Raw genomic sequence first — 20,176 nt, forward strand, 5'->3', positions numbered from 1 at the left:
ATACATATGTACTTTGCGTGTATATATGTATAGTATATGTGTGTTTGCGCGATTAACGCTGCTTGCATAGCAAACAGCGCGTACACACATATTGACAATTGTTATTGTTTTGATAGCAATTGCTGCAGCGACACTACACAAGTTTTAGCCGTAGGTCAGCATCTCGGGCACGAAATCACATACATATATAAATTCATTCATACGACAATTGGATGTTGAAGTTGCACAGCACTGTTTGCACCAGGCACACACGCATGGCTACATAGACACAATGTCAACGTTCAAAATCACACAAAGTTTGTGTATGCCTGTGTGTCCCTGATTATTAGTTCACATCACATCGTGGCCATTATCGTTTATGGTTATAAAACATCGATGAATAATCCGAATAATGGGCAGCTAAATTCCACAGCACCCTCGATTGAATTGTAAAGTTTCCCACCAATTTCATGACATTGGCACACGCATCGCATCACAACACTGTGACGAACGCAGCGCATCACTTCAATTTGTTCGCAACGTTGACAGTTTGTATTAAAACGTATGCTTGCATGTACTTATGTATGTGCGGTGGTGTATGCGGTTTATTCCAACGCATTTAGTAGAGACGCTCGTTAAAGTGGATGGCGCACGTTTCGAATTATGAATACATTCATGTATACATATATAGGTAAATACATACATACATATGTATGTCTACACATCTGTGGTGTGCAAACATGGGAGCTACCATAAATTCAGGTTAGAACCAGTCTGAATAGGTGGTGAAGTGCGTTGGATGGGACAAGGAATGAGACGAGTCCGTCCTTATGCATTTACTATAGGGGCCATATAAAGGAACGTAAATTCGGTGTGGGATTCACATTGCGGGAGAGACGCCGTCCCTGAGTCCTGGCATTCATCCTGGTAAATGAACGTCTAGTTACAATCCGCATCAAAGCGAAATTTTTCAACATATCTGATCTGCGCTTACGCCCCGACGGAAGAGAAGGGCGATGTGCCCAAGATGTCTTCTATGAGCGCTTGAGGTGCACCTATGGGAATTGTCCCTGCCACGATGTCAAAATCGGACTTGAAGACTTTAATGCTAGGATGGGCACAACAGTCAGTAAACTCAGCCTCCACGAAGAAACATCCCCAAATGGGTTGAGGGGACAGCCGAACGATTTACTGCTCCTCGTGCACTCCTGTTCTCTGTGAGCATCCCCAGCAACTAGGTATAAGAGAACATTTCTAGCTCCTTAAGTACAGTTGCAAAGAAACCATTGGATTTCGGAACCAGTCAAAAGAACAGCTGGTACGATGAGGAGTGCCTTGTCGCAGTAGGGAGAAAACAGACTGCCTCACACGATACAACCGACCACAATACGAGCGGGATGGGATAGACACCGAGTGAGTTGAAAAAGGAAGCGAGACGCATTACCAGACAAAACAGAGAGAGAACGAAATGTGTGAGCACGAAGAGCTTGACAAGCTGATCGACAGAGGCAATGCTCGAAAATTCTACGGAAAGTGGCGGCGACTAATAGAAGTTTTCAGAACCGAAGCATACTCGGGCAGAACCAAAAGAGGTGGTCTAATGACTGATTCCCAGATAATACTGAAATTATGGTGGAAACTTTTAGCAAGCCGGTTGGATGAAAGTGAAAGCGTAACACCAGGAGATGGAGAACTTTGCGTTAAAAATCACTGGTCCGAAACCGGTTTTATACCCATAGTTTATTAGACAATCATTGTTCAGAATGATTTATAGAATATTACCAACATACGCAATTTTTTAGAAAAAAAAAATCAATCTGTTCTAATATACTATGAATATGAATAAAAGGATATATGAGAAATTCACATTATGGTCGAATAAATTAAATCAAATACAGAACCCTCTTCTTAAAAGAAATTAAGTGAAAATTTAATTGATTTACAATAAAAATGAAAATTTAAGAAATGAAAAGCAATTAATTCTAAGTAGATTGAGAAATTATGAACATTTGTAATACTTAGGCCTTAAATTGCATACATATATACGTATATGTATTTGTATGTACGTAAGTGCACTTGTACAAAATAAATAAATATTGACACGATTAGTGAAAATTCATTTGAAATACATTTCACTTCTTGTTTACGATTAACAGCTGTACAAGTATTTAAACTACATGCAAATAAACAAATGCATAGACATTAAATCCTGCTCTACGGCAACGCCACAGATTTCTATATAGAAATACATACAAGTAATCACTTTTGAGTTGATTTATTTATTTATATGTACATTTGATTTTTTGTTGATTAAAGAACGAAATGTGTTTTTTTAGTAAGCAATCACAGCCGGCACTTCAGATGCATAAAAAATATGGCAAATCATATGTGAATTTGTATGCTTATATGTACTGTAATTAATAATATACTTTTGAATCCATTAATATGGGCAATTTATTGTTTTTTCTGCTGTATTTGGTGTGGCGATTTGCGTCACTAGCACGAGCTGATGAGCGCCGGCTTCCCAGCGCTGGAGCAGTGATTACTCGGCTAGCAGACAGCTACTTAGGCTGCTTAAAACGCTTGGCAGCAAAAAAAAAAAAAAACTGCTCAAAAAGCGTGTATTCAGCAGAAGTCAAAGTACATACTCACTCGTACATACATAAGCATGTGCATAAAGGTGAATATATACATTTGTGTGTAAATATATATATACGTATGTATGTGTATTAAAACGGACATGTGTTTCTGTGTTTGCAAACAAGCAATTAAAATTGGCATAGTGAAGTGATTTCAATTAAAACAGTTTTTGGCATTTGCCTACATATGCACATACCTGTACAGTTACAAGCATTTGCCGCTTGGAAACACTTGTCACCTTTGGATACATGCATGTTAGTAAATTTTCAATACTCAAGCATCTTGTTGAATCACTTTATATAGGAAATATGATTGAAAAATTCTTCTATTTAACGGTAGTTTTTATTTTTAATGTTGATAAAGTCCTTAAAAATACAGCGTCTAATACTAAAAAGCATTTCAAGAAGCTAGTGTTACAAAGGAGCCTCGAAATTTTTAAAAGGAACAAAAAAAAGTTTCAAGAAGAACCGACGTTGAGCCAAATTTCGTTCAGCTATGAGGTCCATTTCTGGCTCAATGAGTGTGTAAATGAGCAAAATTCCCGCATTTGGGACGAAGAGCAGCTTGAAGAGATTCAAGAGCTGCCATTTTAACAAAAACAACGGTTTGGTGTGGTTTGTGGGACGATGGAATGATCGGTTTAATATTTTTGAAAAATGATACTATCATGGTGCGCCATGATAACTGACTATTTCACACGCATCCCATCAATCAATGCATTTATTGAGAGAACACTTTGGTGAGCAGATAATTTCACGTTTTGGGCCAGTCGGTTGGCCACCAAGGTCGTGTGATGCCATACCGTTACGTACCATACCGTTTTCTGTGTGGATATGTAAAGTTTAAAGTCTATGCGGACAATACCATTCCGATTAAGGCCTTGAAGCGAAATATCACGCGTGTCACTCACTAGTTACCAGTCGAAATGCTCGAACAAGTAATCGAAAATTGGACCCAACGGATGGAACATTTGGAAAAAAAAGTGATAGCTTATTCTTGGTAAAAATATGGTCAGAGGTTTGCTTCAAGTGGTAGTTAGATTAAGTTTCGAGTCGTGGTCACTTGCTAAACGAAAAAATGACTTCGGAAGAAGAAAGAATTTGGTATAGAATGGTGTCTCTATCCTCTCGGGTTGCTGGAAACAATGTATTCTAAATAGAAAGCAGCATTTAAATAGAAAAATTACCCTTACCTCCCTTTGGACAATTGAAGGTAGAAGTATGAAGATCACCGCGATCTAAGATAATTTCAGCAAATTATACTACTACCAGAAATCGCCTTATTACCACAAATTCAAGATGTCACATTCTTGTGATATTTTGACACATTTTTCCCGCATAATTTGCTATAAAAGAAGACACAACGAAATTACGCGCCAATCTCAGTGCTATGAATATAATTTGTTTACCCAAATTTGTGCCTGCATGTGTTTCTGGAATTCAAACTATGTAATGCTTTAATTTTGGACCGCCACACTAGTTGTAAATGTGCGGTGGACCAATGGACCGCATGTGAAAAAGCAAATGGTCAAGTAATTGTGTCATTTAGCGTGTGTTCTTTTATCTTATTGTCTGTCTGCCGATTTCATTCACAGCTACGCCCAGCTACCCCCACACCGCGGTGAACACATTGATTTGCAAGATTAAATTATCACTTTTATTACGACCAGAGTGTGAATTATTTGTGAGTACGCACACATGCGCACACATACACAGCTACAGATATACAGAATATTCGTAAGCAGACGACAAAAGAAGAATAATGAAATCTTTGTATTATGAGTAATGCCAAAATTTTTTGTATTTCGTGATTTGCTTGCACGAATTTCAAGTGAATCTTTTTAGAAAAGAGCCAAACTAGACTTTGCAGTTTTTTGTTAAGTTTTTTAACTTTGAACTGGAGAGAAAATATTAAATACAAGACTTGAGCTCTACTTTAAAATAAAATTTTTATTTAAATTTGGACTACCGAATCGAGAGTTTTTGATAATATGCTCCTCTATAATAAACGTGCCGGTATCCATATTGGTGTTTTTGGGGAGATTCGTTGATAAATATATTTTCCTGGTTTTGATTCTAATCTAAAAATTAAAAATGAAATTAAAATATATGTTTTTATTACCTAATCTAATGATGAAAAAAGAGCATTGTACGCTGAAAATTCGAAAATTGTATTTTAAAATATTCAATATAATTTGATCATCTTTTGAAAAAATTTGCAAAAAATTATGTTTAGCTTAATTGGAGCAACTTACTGCTATGCTTTTCGTAAGCATTGGCCGATTCTTCGGGATCTTCTGGAAGCTCATAATTTTGGCTTCACAGTAAGGTAAGAAATCGATAACAAATGCACACCGCTTTTTATAACGCGACCATATATTTTGAACATTTTTTTACAGCAGATGACTCGAGTATTCTCTTCTTGGAGATTTTTCAAATCTATTGTATATAGTACATATCAGACGTACCCGAAACTAATAACGGAATTTCTGAATCTGCACCGCTTTTAAGGAGGAACTGTCTAATAACAAAAAGCAAAGGTTATCCCAAAAAATATTGCCAAGTTTTAAGCCAAATGATTGCATATAGCTAGGCGTTAAACCGGTTAAAATGGAAATTACTAACTACGCCTACTTAGCAACTGAGTCGTGAAGTATAAAAATATTTAAATACAACAAAATATTACGCGAATTTGCATTGTCAAAATATTATTTGGCACAGCACTGGCAAGTCAAAATACCGCACAGTATATCCAGTCATAGTAGCTTGAGAGYTGTGTCGGGATGTATGTGCGCCACATGTATGCGGATATTTTCTTCCACGAATTCGTTGACACCGCCACGCCTGTAATGTTTTGATTTTATTTCATTTAATTTTTTTTTTTGTATTAATAATACATATATATTTATCTTCTTCTTCTCCGACGAGTTTCTTGCCTTGGCGCAATGCACCGCGTTGGCGGCCGACGGTTAGATACAGAGCACCGCTGTTCATAAATTTGTCATTTTAATTCACACATATGTTCTAATTGAGTTTTCGGTGTAGTTTGGGGCGTTTTGTTTCATTTACTTTGGTGGACCCGCAGAGAAGCCATGCTTGCAAATCGGAACAATTCACATACAAATCAGCTTACATACAACTGAAGGTGGGTATTTTGGTAGGTTGGAATGTTGACTGAGAGCTTAACCTGTCTCTTATACACATCTAGATGTGTATAAGAGACAGGCAGAGAAGCCATGCTTGCAAATCGGAACAATTCACATACAAATCAGCTTACATACAACTGAAGGTGGGTATTTTGGTAGGTTGGAATGTTGACTGAGAGCTTAACGCGTACTAAATGGAAATCTTTATGGATTGTATGTATGTATATACAATTATTTATTTGGTAATTTATACTCTAAATTACCAAATCGTTCAGTAAGCTATCAAGTAATGCTTTTTATTAACTTCTTGTTGTTTTGTTTATATAATTTGGATATTCTATTTCAATCGTTTCGATTTGTTTATTAATTGTTTATTAAATCGCAATTGGTGCTAAAAAGGTATTTTTGGGAATGTTAATATATTGAGCTCCGCATAAATTACATAGTTTAATTACGCAGTGAGCTAATATTTCGAAATTTCGATTAAATATTAATAAAATATATAAAATATGCCACATTTTGTTCCACAACTTGTTGCTATTTTGAAGGTAATGTCATAGTTTGACTCTCATAGAAACGCTCATCCTTATTCACTGGAGAACAACTAGTTCAATTTATAAGTCGATTTCCACAAGCATCTTAGAGCCTGCAAAAGCTTGGGATATCAATGAAATTCGATGCCATTATGTATGGAACTCGATTTCTTTCGATATTCGCACGAAGCTCATCAATAGTCGCTGGCTTGTTATCATATACCATGGATTTGTCGTAGCCCCACAGGAAATAGTCTAACGGCGTCAAATCGCACGACCGAGACGGCCAATTGACTGGGCCATTTCGTGAGGTAATACGTTCAGCAATAAATCGCTTGTGACATTCGCTGTGTGGCTTGTGGCGCCGGCCTGTTGGAACCACATATTGTCCAAGTCCATATCATCAGAACTGGATCAAAAATAGGTTACCATAGAGCGGTAGAGATTCCCATTCAAAGTAACGTGCCGGTTTTGATCATAACAGAAGATGTATGGCTAAATGATACCGCCTGTCCATAAACCGCACCAAACCGTAGTTTTTTCGGAATGCAATGGTGACTTATTGACGAAGCCATTCAGCCAGAAATCAGCCTCATTGCTTAAAATAATTTTTTGATGAAAAATCGGACCACTTTCAAGTTGTTGCTCAGCCCAATTCACGTACATACGACGATTCTGGTGGTCAAGCGGCTTCAGTTCTTGCGTCAATTTGATCTTGTAAGGATGTAGGCCAAGAACGTTTCGCAAAAATCGCCACAAGGACGTCACAAAGATGCCCAATGCTTGAGAACGACGTGTTAGAGACTGATTTGGGTCTTCTTAAATTCATGCGCTAGCGGCAGCAATATTCTCAACACTACAGACACATCTTTGTCTCACTAATATGGAAACATTTTGTGCTGTTCCGGTGGATTAAAACAGGACGAATATGACAACCATAAATTGGACGTAGCGCTCTTAAAGTTGAGTCAACTGACTCCAAATTTCGGTGTAAATGTTAATAATTTCGACTTGTTGTTGGATCGTATATCTTTCTATTATGAAATGGCAATCCTTACTGAAGATAAATGTCAAAAAAACAGGAAAAAATATATATCGGTCTACTTTTGTAGCGTCTATATTGAAAAATCCGCTATAAGAACCTGCCAACCAAGCTCCCGATCTCCTGACGCGTCACTACCGATGTGTGTGCAGCGTGACATTGTATATTTTGGAGAGATCTTGTTGATCAATGCTGACCGCCGTTGGCCGATTGCTTGTTTTAGACGGTCAAATTTTTAACAGTATAGCCCGAATTAAGTGTTTGGCTCTATAGACTACAGCAAAACTTTCCTGAAGGTAAGTTCTGGCTTGGCCATCGTTTGCGCTGCTTCACCGCAATGCAACCGCGACCGTTTTTATTTGACTTTTTAGTAAGTGAGCCACATTTCATCACCAGTAACAATCTGCTAACGAAATGGTTCGATTTTGTTGCGATTCAACAGCGATTCGCAAATGAAAATTCGTTCCTTGAGACAACTTAACTCGTGTGTCACCTATACATCGAGCTACCTTCGTATCTAATGTTTAGCTCATAGGCATTTGAAACATAGACGGTCGGTCTAGATGATTCCATTATTTTATTAACACTCATTGTTAGAAGGGTCTTCCAGAGCGTGAAGCATGAATATATGCTGTTTGACGTATGATGTTTTTGATGGTGTCTATTTTTGACGCATGGTCTAGTAATACTAAGTCAAGCAATCAGAAAAGTGCCTGTGAAGTCTTCTTAGTAACAAGCTATAACCAAAGCGTGCTATTGAATATGTAATGATCTTCTTTTAACTTGAACTAATGGTACATAAAGATCATTGTCTACTATTAACCCGCTTATATGGCTTATATGCTTGTGATTATTAGAATTGCAATTATACAAACCTTTGCAGTTCGGTTATAATACAAATACTTAAAGGTTCTTATAAACCTGATAGTCACCTAAGAAGTGATCGCTGTTAAAGACTTAGCGCATTTCTTTACTGAATAACCTTTGGAACTACAATGTGAGAGAATAAAAAAGGCTTAGACCTGAAAGTACTTTAGGTAATGAAGACAGCCGATTCAATTAGGAAGATCCATTGTTTCGTTATAATGATCAAATTGCAAGTTTTTTTGTAATTTATTCACCAAACTGTAAACAAGCGACAGAAAAGGTGTTGTAAATTAACAGTTTTAATGCTAACTGCTTATTTGACGTTCACATAGTGCATGCAATTAACGTTTTCTACATGTGTATACAATATATATATAATCCTAAACATACATACATATATATTCGTATACATATATATATATATCCGAGATTTTTTTAAAGCTTTTTTCTTCGCTTTTGTTGACTGGTCAAATACATTGTGTGCTCTCCAAACGACGAAAGCTGCCTATAATTAGTAATTGTATTTACAATTAGTATATATTAAACAAATCGAATGTCTGGCAGCAGCTGGGAAATCGTAAAATTCGTTATTTATTGCCAGTTTCAAGCGCTAAAAAGTCGGTTCGCGCATTTCGACAAGTAAGAGTAATTCTATGTCTAACACTTAGTCGATACTCGTCCCTACTTATACACGAATGTTATATTCGAGATATACATTAAAAGAAGAAACTTCGGCTGAAATACCCTTCACAGGCTTGGGTGATCCAAGTAGAGGTATTTTTTTCAAAGCCTAGATTATTTTGTATTGTTTAACATTTCATCTTGGAAAGACTTACGTCTGAACAACGTTTACAAGTCGTTTAACTTTATTACGAAAATTAACGTTCTGTAAAGAATGTGTTTCGCTCAACTTATAGTCAACATAATCGGCCTCCTGAGGGTACTATTCGCAACACCATCACCCATATTGGGACCCAGCATTAAATATTGGATAATATTCGACCGAATAGACTACGTCCAGCACGCAGTGAAGAAAACATACTGCTGTAGCTAAGAGTGTACTCGAAGACCGTGGAGAGTCAATTTAACGACTTAGCGCATTTTACATCAAGAATTGAAACCGTACAAAATACAGCTTATGCAAGAACTGAAGCCGCATGCGACAACGACTTGCTCTATGGCTTCTTGAAAAGTTCCAAGAAGACCCGACGTTTTCGAGCTAAATTTTGTTTAGTGATAAGGCCTATTTCAGACTCAATGGGTAAGTGAGCAATCAAAATTGCCGCATTAGGGACGAAAAGCAACCTGAAGAAATTCAATCGGTGCCACTTCATCCAGAAAAAATAACGGTTTGGTGTGGTTTGTGATCCGTCAATGGTGATGTCATGATAACCGACTTTTCGATGCCTGAAATTAAAACTCGTTATAACTTATAATTTTATGAGACTATGTGAAGTCCCTAAATTTGTTTTCCTAAGTAACTTTTTCATATCAGAAATACTCTCTGAGGTGCAAATTAAATTTCGCCTCAGAGAGATATCGAACCTACAGCTATTAGCATGGTGGTCATGCGCTTAAGGCACTCGGGCGCCAAAATTCATATTTTTGTATAACTGTTTCTTATACATACATACATGTGTATGAACTTACACACGTTTTATAACAGAAGTTCTTTTTTATTGATTGCTAGCACTTGGAAAGGTTTTATGCTGTTGCAAATAATTAATTGTGCTAATAAATAATTACCCTCTGAGCAATTAAGTTCGAAATATTTAAACTCAACTAAACAACAATAAAAAGAATAATTAATTGCGGCTTTTTGGTAAATTTCTTAGCACATTTTTTAAGGCTTTCCAGACATCTGGCATCAATTAATGACACCACATGGATGTTAGCACTATTCTATAAATTTATATAAAAGGTATTTTTTTAGAAATATCGAACTTTAAACAACCGTCGGACTCCCTTAAGTTCTGGAAAGGATTTTTTTTGTATTTGCTAAGGATATTAAGGGAGGGGTTATGGTTTCAAGGTAAAAAAATACTTTTGTGCTAATTTATTTCTTAAATATGCATGAAGTAATTTCATTCGAATCTTTTGTACATTTGTACATTTCAAACTTTCCGTGTTTTCATTAGTAATTTATCAACACAGATCATATTGCCACGAATGGAATCCGATATCTTCTGATCAAATTTAATCCGGACTGTTGCCGAAAAAAATATTTTTTCACGTTAGCAAACCTTTATTAGTCCTCGGTAGGAGTGACCGTCAGTGATTTTACCGTTTTTTTTCAGTTTAGGCTCATTTTTGGGGCGACATGCGCTAGATTGTTCGACAGTTTCGACGTCATACTATACATATGTATGGATATATTTCAAATGGACAGGTTCATAGCTTAATAATATTCGGTCACCAAAGATTTTTTGAGAGAGTTAACCTAGACCTAGATTTAACCTTTCATATTTTTGAGCATAAATGTCAAAACGATGAATTTGCTTTGAAAGCTAGCAAAGTTATCTCTCACTAAAATTTTATAACTCTAAAAACAACACCCTATAATTAAAAGTAGGTAACAAATATATTAGATAATTTTTAAAGTATACATATGTACGAAAGTTTTAGTATTCCCATAGAGTAATCTTTTTGATTGGTTATATATCAGTTTTCTCGCCTAAAAATTTCACATTCTTCATTTGCATTTTTATACCCTAAAGAGTGTATATTAGGTTTTTCACAAAGTTTCTAACACCCAGTAGAAAGCGTGGAAGACGCATGACGAGCTGATTTAGCCATGTTCGTTGTTCCGTTCGTCTACATGGTATGTATAGTAAATTCCGTTCTGAAATTTCGCTTTTTGCCGAAAAGGCGTTTATTTTTCGAAGGTACCGCTGTCACATCGCCATAAATTAACAGACTCTTACATAAGGGATGACAGTCGGGTCTAAGTAACCGGAACGGACCCGATTTTTATCCGCCCAAGAACCGTCAACTCGGCATCATTACTCGAAATTGCTGCCGGAATGTTTTATGCTGCTACAACAACAACAATAGACTCTTTCACGTTATAAAGTTGCAGCAGAGAAGGTCTACCACCTTTGGACTTTAACCCGAAAATTTAATTTAACACTCCGTTATATATTGTATATGTTAATATAAATTTGTCAGCTCATAATTTAGCAATTTATTTTGTGTACAATTATGGGATTCTAAAAATAATGGACCGGTTATGACTTTCGCAATACTGGAAAACGCAGTTATAAGACCCTACCTCCAATTTTCATTAAGTAACAAGCGTTAGGCTCGCATTCAATTTATATATGACATGTGATAACTTAAAATTGTTTAAAATTAGCCTGCAGAAACAAGTTCGCTTCAAGCAAAAAATAACAAAAGAAAAAAAGAAAATAACGCTCCTCTTTGCATTTTTCAATGTAATTTATGACGCACTTGATAATTTTAGTTTGTCATAAAGATTGATGGGCAGGAAAATTTTATTTGAAAAGAGAATGCAACAACAAACTATAAACTAATTGACTTAAATTTAAAATTCCGTAAAGTGTTTAAATTTGTTCGTTTGTATGTAAATACAAGTACTTATTCGAACTTTTCAAGAATTGTATACCGAAATGACGGTTTTTAGCATCTTTGACTATATGATATTTATTTAGGACTACACAATAGACCAGGAACTTAACCTCACTTTTATGGGAACTTAATGGAATTATGAAATCGAACTATTACAATTGTAAAGCTAACATAGAACTGAGTACTATTAAAAAATTAAAAATATTTGAAGCTCTGCGCGGAAATTGTTTGTCTATAGAGAATTTTATAGCTATCTTCATAAAATCTATTGAATTCTGTTATTTTCTCATTTCTCTGAAGCTTATCTGAAACTAAAAAAATTCAAAAAGTTAAATTTGGTTTGACTACAGATCCTTTTTAATGAATAAGGTAAATATTTTTTGGTATCCCAACGAACTACATGTCAAAAAAAGTACAAGTAGGAATTGGCAGATTAAGTTTAGACGAAAATAGTACAATTTATTCGACTTTTCGACAGAAGAAGAAATATTATTTAACTCAATCTCAACAATTTGCTCAGAGATTTTACGGTTTTATTGAGAAACAATCCCTGCTGAATGTTGTGAAGATACCTTTTTCAAATTAAAAAAATGTTCCATACAAAATTTTGATTTTTATCGTTAAGTTTATATGGCAGCTATACGCTATAGTGATTCGATATCGGCCATTTCGACAAAACAACGTATGAAAATTTTCGGATTAATAAGTCAAAACAGCAGTATTAGCTCATTTATATACAGACAGACATAGTTAAATCGACTCACCTCACGATACTAATCATTTATATATATACATACTTTATAGGATCTTCGACGGCTCTTTCAGGGTTTTAAAAACTTAGTGGAAATCTATATCCTGTTCAGGATATCACTGTGAAATAAACCACCATCCACATTACATTTCGAAATGAAGTCAAGTATTTCTTCTGTTTATAAAATTATAAAATATTACAAATTATGTTAAAACGCACTTAAGAAAATAAATATGTTTATTTTCTAAACTTTTCTTATCTCTACAATGTGTGCGAGTTCATATGGCAGCCATAATTTACATTTCATGTCATTTAAAAAATTTAAAATTAATTTTTTTGAAAGGAAATTTAACTTGGTTCATAAACGGATGTTGTTGTCATGAGAGCGATGATTTATTCTTAATAAACTTCAAATAAGACAAACTGTTTTCAAAGTCTCATTATTGAAACATATATAATTACACTTAGAACTTGGTGAATATTTTTTAGACGTTTTAATCTCTAACAGAATTCGTAAAGAAGTATATTCTTATGTATGTATAAAGAATATTTAAATGAAAAAATAGTTTTTTAATTTCTATATAAGTATGGTAGTTCAGAGATAATCAAAAGGCAATTAATTGCATCGCATTGAATATTTGTTTTTTAAATTTATGCTGATTTATCCAATATGAAATTTATGTATTTTTCACAATTAATATAGTGTAGGTTCTAACTTGTATAAACTTGGTTGTAAAAATTCACCATTTGTGGTACGCGTTTAAGATATATACGGTGAAAATTTCCATATATTCGAACTAATCAGTATTTCTTTAAAATTTGTTGGTTAATAATTTTGTTATAACCCAATATATTTCTTCTTCATTTTTGGTCAACAATTTTGAATATAAAAATATTGCAATTTTCCGTGAAAAATTATGTCAAAAAGAGTATTAAAAAACATCAAATACAATATTTTCTGATCATTATTTTAGAAATTGTCTTAAACTTCTTAAATTTTATAAATGTTTTGTTAGTAATTTAGTAAGTTGAGACAAAATAGGCGCTCTAGTTCCAATTTAGTTTAATTTAAGTTTTAAGAATTATAGTATTTTTTAAGTAATTTTTTAAGTAAATTATCTTTATGTAAAAAAATGTATACACGCACATGTGCAATAAATAATAAAAACAATTTGTGTTTTAAGTAATTATACGTCTGCACATTAAATCAAAATCGCCATAAAAATGCATAGTTAAATATAACTGACGCTAATAAGCTTGGAATATATTTTTATTCAAAATAACCGGTAACACAATATTTATTTATCGCCAATTAATCTATGTACCAAAACACTTTTCCACTTACAATTTATTCCAACCTGTCGTCGGCACCTTTCGCAAATGTTTGTTTGTAAATTTGTATGTATTCACATAGGCGAATATGTATATATGTATATATGTGCACGCAACCCGTTAGTTCAAAATGCGAACTCAAATTGCATGTGATACTTAAAACCCGTTGCTCAATAAATAAAATGAAAAATAATATTTCATGTGCAATCAGGCTATGCAATTACACAAACAACAATAACATGAGTTGTAATAGAAAAACTGTAATTTTATTTTATTTTACTTTCAGTTTCTTTTATATTGTTGCCAATTTTGTGTTTAATGTGTAACAGAATCTTTTTTATTTGCTTCCAAATTTACACACTGGAAATGCGTTGCAAAACACGAAATGTAAAATGATGTGTTCGTATATTTAGCACTTTTCACTATGAACGATTTAATTTTATTTTTTACTGCAGTTGCATGCGGGTGCATGTGCTCACAAAAAAGAAGCAAATCACAACACTTTGTGACTAGTCACCGGCAAATAGGCGATTACGCGCAAAACACTACAACGCTGCTGTGCGTCCGAACAACGTATGCAAACGTAAACAACAGAATGTGAACTGAGTCGGAGTGGCTGTGATAACCGTCACTTTTGATCTCGCTTGGCCGGAACGAATGTTAACTGCGTTATCGACGGAGCGCTGGCATTGTTGTTTTGGTTGTTTCGGTAGCTATTGTTGCTGCTGTAAGCATGGCAGTGCAACATCAATGAACAGCGTTTACAGGGTTGCCGTTCGCATGAAATATATTGATCATGTATATATAAAATTGCATTTATATAATAAACTAATTACTATATATTTTTCATTAATAAATAAAGTTTAATATAAAATTTTAATATAACTATGAAATATGAAATACACTGTTTTTAACTTTAATGTTACTTTAATGTTACACTGTTTGAAACTTTAATAATTTTTGTTATCCCTCTTTTTATATATCATCACTGCCACAAAAAAAATCGGAATAATAACCTGAAATGCAATTTGTGACTGTGATACCAATAATAACGTTTTATTCTTATTAACTTATTTATTTATGTAAATACTTCTGCAAAAATTAAACAATAACTAATTTATTTACAGGTGTATTAATGCATGTTTCGAAATCATATTAAAAAAAGTGGCAACCTTATTCGCTATACTTCGAATTATAATTACTTCTGCATTGTTGTGTTTGGTGAAAATAGTGAAAAGCATTTGACATTTTTTACAATTTTACATTGAAATAAATGTTAAGAAAGTGTTAAAGTAGATATTGTTATGACATCAATGGAACCTGCACAGAATAAAACATGGGATTTATCTTTATACGAGCTACAACGCAATCCGCAGGAAATCATCACTGACAATACTGAGATTGCAGTCTCACCTAGAAGTCTACACAGTGAATTGATGTGTCCTATTTGTTTGGATATGCTAAAAAAGACGATGACAACCAAGGAGTGTTTACATCGTTTCTGTTCAGATTGCATTATCACCGCTTTGCGGTCGGGCAACAAAGAATGTCCCACTTGCCGCAAAAAACTTGTGTCAAAGCGATCACTACGACCGGACCCAAATTTCGATCTTCTAATATCGAAAATTTATCCCAGTCGTGAGGAGTACGAAGCCATACAAGAAAAGGTCATGGCAAAATTTAACCAAACTCAATCTCAGCAGGCATTAGTTAACTCCATAAATGAAGGCATTAAATTACAATCGCAAAATCGGCCACAACGTTTTCGTGCCAAAGGCTGTGGTGGCCGTAATGGCGGCGGCAATGGCAATGGAAATCACAATTCTGCCAATGCGAATAATTCGAATAATGAAAGTGCTACAAATGGCAATGATAGTGATAATAGGGAAAGTGGAAATGCACCACAACCTACAGCAGCTGCTCCGTCAACACATTCCAGCACTTCGGCGGCAGCCGCATCAGCGTCAGGCAGCAGTGCCAGCACTAGTCGAATGCAACATGATGACGGTGGATCTAATCCACCGTCCATGCGTAGTACACCATCACCGGTACCGTCGAACTCGAGCAGTTCGAAACCGAAGCGTGCAATGTCTGTGCTGACATCAGAAAGATCTGAGGAGTCGGAATCTGATTCACAGATGGATTGCCGCACCGAGGGCGACTCCAATATTGATACAGAGGGTGAAGGTACCGGCGAGCTTGGCATAAATGATGAAATAGAATTGGTATTTAAACCACATCCGACTGAAATGGCTGGTGATAATCAGTTAATGAAAGCTTTAAAAGAAAACTGCATACGCTATATAAAAACCACAGCTAACGCGACAGGTACAAAGCACACCATTTTTTTTATTGTTTTATGTACTTTAATTGAAATATCTAAATTTTGCAGTGGATCATCTGAGCCAGTATTTAGCCATGCGTCTGACTCTGGACTTAGGCGCAGAACTTCCAGAAGCCTATCGTATGCTGAATTTTTGTATTTACATAGCTCCGCAACCCCAGCAACTGGTCATATTGAATGGTAATCAGACGTTACATCAAGTAAATGACAAGTTCTGGAAGGTATCGAAAGTAGTTATTAAATTGCAACGCTAAATCTTAACAAAAGTACTTATTTCTTGCATAACATTTCAGGTTAATAAACCAATGGAGATGTACTATTCGTGGAAGAAATCCTAAGTTGCTGCATATTCGAAGGCTTGCACTTATACTAAGACAAGTTCTTTTGAAACAAGTGGCATCATATCCCATTTTATTCATTTCAGCATATTGAGTGTATTTTTGGAAAGAAATATTATAACAAGTTCGTGCCTAAAGCGTGAGCCTTGTTTACTAATTTAATATTAAATGTATGATGTAAAACTAAATAAATTATATAACCGGCAAGCGTTGTGTGCAAAAAATTTAATTTATTTTATTTTACTTTAAAATATCTAAGTGTATAATTAAGCACATTGAACACCATATTACCTGCTTAATATTTTACAAATAACGCAGAATATGGCAAAAAAATACAATACAATACACAATACTTTTACAGTACTCTATATAATAGACACGTTTTAAAGAAATATAATTGTAACAAAAAATTTGTGATTTGTCTTCAATCAACAACATATAATAGGAATCGCAACTATAAAACGTGATGTTTTTTGGTAAAGTACTTGAGGCAAATAAATATTTTATAATAATTACATATGTTAGGATGTAAGAAAGCAAATATTTGTGGCAGTTGAGCTTTGTTAAAACTCTCGTTGTTTTCGCTTCTGCCTCATCCTCGAGTTTCAAGTCCCTCGCTTCAATTTATTTAATATCGCTTGTTTGTAATTTTTGTAGTCATCGCTGGCTTCGATTTCACTACGATAATCCGCTTGAATTCGCTTCAAATCACGTTCTACTTCATGTATGTGTATATCCGGCTTTTGTTTTTCTTCCAGCATCATTATGTACAAATTCACTTTCTTCTCTAAATAGTATTTTAATTCCATTTCGACGAGGGCAGTTAATTGATCATATGTTAGACAACTCTCTTTTAAATAGTTATTGCACAGCTCGTAAATGTCCAAGTAATTTTCAATTTCTTTTTTATCTCCACAACGATCTTGTTCTAAGAACTTGCGGAAAATCTTTGCGGCCCGGGTGTCATTTAAAGTCTCTTGTGTACTTAAGCGATAAATACGTCGGACTTCATCCTCCGTCATTTCCGAGCAACCACAAAAGCATTTCAGCAGCCGTACAGCCTATGGGAAAATATTTTGTAAAACAATAGATTAAACCATTTGTTTTGATTTGTTTGTCAATATTTTTATAGCGATGACGTGTGCCCAAAGGGCTGATGTAGTACTTTGTACGCACATATTAAAATGCATTTGTGCACTAACCTTCTGTGTACCAGTTGCCATGTTGAAATGGAATATATTGTAATACTTCTTAACGAACTTTTAGCAGAATACAATGTGTCTCACGCTGCGCTCTCCAATGCAAATATGGAATTATTGACAGCCTCAAACGTTTATGCACTTTGTATTGTGAACCATACACATTTTAGTGTTTGGATTTTCTTTCAAAATAGCTTTTAAACGTTCGGAATTGATTGCTAAATACCGCAATTTACAGAAGTAAACAATTACAACGTGCTTTGCTTCAAATAACAATTGATGAACATCATCAACTTTTTATTTTGACAGCTCTTTTGCTTTTAATATGCAAACATATGACATTCATATATAAATAACAACAACAAATCATAACAAATCATTGCGGTCTTAAACTGAGTTTGTCCTAATACGGATTTTTGCTTGTATATTTCACATATAATACAGGATAATTTGTAATCTTAGTTTAAGAAGTAATAATAAATAAAGAGTAAAATGAAATAAAAGATTAAAAATTAATATTTTCCTACCGGCTTTGATATTTGTTTATTTTTACAACGGTGTTGCCACCGTTTTATTTAGGCTAGGCAGAGAATCTAAATAATAAAATTAAAATTTATACGTTCTTCTCTTAGTCAATAAGTATTTAAACATAATATTATTCCTTTGCTATTCAGTTCAAAAATATATAAAAAAATAAGAAAGTAACTAAGGAAAGATATTTCGTTATTTATAAGAATAAGAAGAAGCCGATAAATACGTGATACCGGTAAGTTTTTAATCCATCTCTTTAAACTAATGTAAGGCAACGTTCCTCAATAGCAGCTGTTTGTAAACAAAAATGTCTCGCATATTTTCGGGAATCGTTGATTGTTTTTCCTAAATTTTAAAAATAGTGCGCAATTTAAGATAATTAAACAACTTAAAATTGATTGCCATGGCTGCAACTCGTTCACGCCGTTCAAATGCCGGCAACAAAATAGCGAAACTTTTGAACGAGGAGGAGGAAGATGAATTCTATAAGACATCCTATGGCGGCTTTCAGGACGAAGAGGAAGACAAAGAATATGTGTAAGTTTGATATACTTACAAATATTTTAACAATTAATATTTACAAAACATATGCTTCGTAGGCAAAAAGAGGAGGAGGAAGATGTGGTGGACTCTGATTTTAGTATTGATGAAAATGATGAACCCGTATCTGATACAGAAGATGCTCCGGAGAAGAAGCGCAAACGTGGCGGTGTCAACACAAAAGCTTACAAAGTAAATATATTAATAGGTTTTGCCTGTACAAATTTTCAGTGGTTTTCCGATTTTAGGAACCCAAACCAGTGGTTAAAAAAGATGTGGCTCCAACACCGAAAAGAAAAGCAGGAAAAATAGTAAGACGACCGCGACCTAAGTTCACTGTCATAGATTCGGGTCGAAAATCTATACGCGCTTCAACCGCTTTTAAAACACAAGCAACCAAAATACGTTTGAAGGAAATGGATGATGCACGCAAGAAGAAGCGTCGTGTGAGAAGGGTAGACGATTACATGCCTACACAGGAAGAATTGCTTGAAGAAGCAAAAATAACTGAAGAGGAAAATAAAAAATCACTGGGTAAGATATAGCAAAACCAATGAAATACAAAATAAAATACTTTGATTTATATAAATTGCATTTTATTAAACAACGTATTTATTTTTATAGAGAAGTTTCAAAAAATGGAGCTGGAGAAGAAAAAGACACGCCCCACAAAACGTGTACACACTGGTCCGATGATACGCTATCACTCCATGACCATGCCCGTAGTGCGTAAGCCTACTAGGGGCGCAACTGGCGTTGGCGATGTCGCAGATACGTCTGCGAAGTGTGAACGCACTTTTATAACACTCGAAAACGATCTTAATGACAAAGTGTTTCAGTCCGTTTTCAAACCGAAACGTTTAAATAATCATTCCGGTTATTTGTGTCCAATCACCAAGTGCGTACAATTCATAATTGCTAAATATTTTGATGTACTAAAGAAATATATTTTGATACATAGATTACCAGCGCGCTACTTTGACCCCGTCACCCAACAGCCGTACTACAGCATGCAAGTTTTTAAGATTTTACGTGAAGCCTATTATTTGCAACTGGAAGAGCGTGGTAATGCAGATAATCCCGATGTCGCCAAATGGTTGGAATGGCGTAAGATTGTGAAACAGAATCGCGCCAAAGCGGCTGCTAACAAATTGAATCCGACCACGTAATAGAAAAATGAGCAATTTTACTTCATTCAGTTGGCACATTTTAATAGCAATAATTTTAGATTGGATATTATGTCAACACTACAATACATTAATACAATTTTTACCTACTACAATTTATTAAAAAAGTTTAATTTGTATAAATTATATTTGCTTGCATTGTACTTGAGAGTACTGTTAA

The 20,176-nt window shown here is 34.7% G+C and overlaps 4 protein-coding genes across 7 annotated transcripts in view; 2 read left to right on the forward strand and 2 right to left on the reverse strand.

The window, feature by feature from the left end:
• LOC108970482 (aminopeptidase N) overlaps positions 1-14,514 on the reverse strand; it is a 31,415-nt gene extending 16,901 nt beyond the window's left edge. For 2 of the 3 annotated variants that reach the window (XM_018935905.1, XM_018935906.1), the window contains exon 1: positions 13,891-14,514. The gene's annotated coding sequence lies outside the window, so the exon portion shown is untranslated. Of the gene's footprint in view, positions 1-13,692; positions 13,712-13,890 lie in introns of those variants that run through there. The other variant, XM_018935907.1, reaches the window with a different exon arrangement.
• A 565-nt stretch (positions 14,515-15,079) lies between these two features.
• Positions 15,080-16,606, forward strand: LOC108970354 (E3 ubiquitin-protein ligase RING1). 2 transcript variants are annotated; one of them, XM_018935684.1, is made up of 3 exons: positions 15,080-16,205; positions 16,270-16,451; positions 16,515-16,606. In XM_018935684.1, the coding sequence occupies exons 1-3, from the start codon at positions 15,182-15,184 to the stop codon at positions 16,557-16,559; spliced, it is 1,251 nt and encodes a 416-aa protein (XP_018791229.1). In that variant the 5' UTR covers positions 15,080-15,181; the 3' UTR covers positions 16,560-16,606. The 2 variants fall into 2 exon arrangements, with proteins under 2 accessions (XP_018791229.1, XP_018791230.1); XM_018935685.1 differs by having other exon boundaries at positions 16,270-16,442; positions 16,515-16,604.
• LOC108970355 lies at positions 16,601-18,189 on the reverse strand. Its single transcript, XM_018935686.1, has 2 exons — positions 17,762-18,189; positions 16,601-17,620 (listed from the first exon to the last, which is right to left on the reverse strand). Exons 1-2 carry the CDS (start codon positions 17,780-17,782, stop codon positions 17,165-17,167), a joined length of 477 nt encoding a protein of 158 aa, XP_018791231.1. The 5' UTR covers positions 17,783-18,189; the 3' UTR covers positions 16,601-17,164.
• Positions 18,190-18,580: 391 nt separating this feature from the next.
• On the forward strand, positions 18,581-20,098 carry LOC108970463 (vacuolar protein sorting-associated protein 72 homolog). Its single transcript, XM_018935865.1, has 5 exons — positions 18,581-18,826; positions 18,889-19,021; positions 19,078-19,363; positions 19,454-19,727; positions 19,791-20,098. The coding sequence occupies exons 1-5, from the start codon at positions 18,693-18,695 to the stop codon at positions 19,996-19,998; spliced, it is 1,035 nt and encodes a 344-aa protein (XP_018791410.1). The 5' UTR covers positions 18,581-18,692; the 3' UTR covers positions 19,999-20,098.
• Positions 20,099-20,176: the final 78 nt, after the last annotated feature.

The sequence above is a fragment of the Bactrocera latifrons genome, unplaced genomic scaffold, assembly GCF_001853355.1.
Source record: "Bactrocera latifrons isolate USDA-ARS-PBARC rearing strain unplaced genomic scaffold, ASM185335v1 scaffold_3, whole genome shotgun sequence".
In the NCBI taxonomy this organism is placed as follows: domain Eukaryota; kingdom Metazoa; phylum Arthropoda; class Insecta; order Diptera; family Tephritidae; genus Bactrocera; species Bactrocera latifrons.

Coding starts and splice junctions, on each gene's coding strand:
- LOC108970354 (XM_018935684.1), top strand. CDS start 15,182: ATGACATCAATGGAACCTGCACAGAATAAAACATGGGATTTATCTTTA. Junction 16,206..16,269: donor AACCACAGCTAACGCGACAG/GTACAAAGCACA, acceptor TAAATTTTGCAG/TGGATCATCTGAGCCAGTAT. Junction 16,452..16,514: donor AGTTCTGGAAGGTATCGAAA/GTAGTTATTAAA, acceptor ATAACATTTCAG/GTTAATAAACCAATGGAGAT.
- LOC108970355 (XM_018935686.1), bottom strand. CDS start 17,782: ATGGCAACTGGTACACAGAAG. Junction 17,621..17,761: donor TGGCAACTGGTACACAGAAG/GTTAGTGCACAA, acceptor ATTTTCCCATAG/GCTGTACGGCTGCTGAAATG.
- LOC108970463 (XM_018935865.1), top strand. CDS start 18,693: ATGGCTGCAACTCGTTCACGCCGTTCAAATGCCGGCAACAAAATAGCG. Junction 18,827..18,888: donor GAGGAAGACAAAGAATATGT/GTAAGTTTGATA, acceptor TATGCTTCGTAG/GCAAAAAGAGGAGGAGGAAG. Junction 19,022..19,077: donor TCAACACAAAAGCTTACAAA/GTAAATATATTA, acceptor TTCCGATTTTAG/GAACCCAAACCAGTGGTTAA.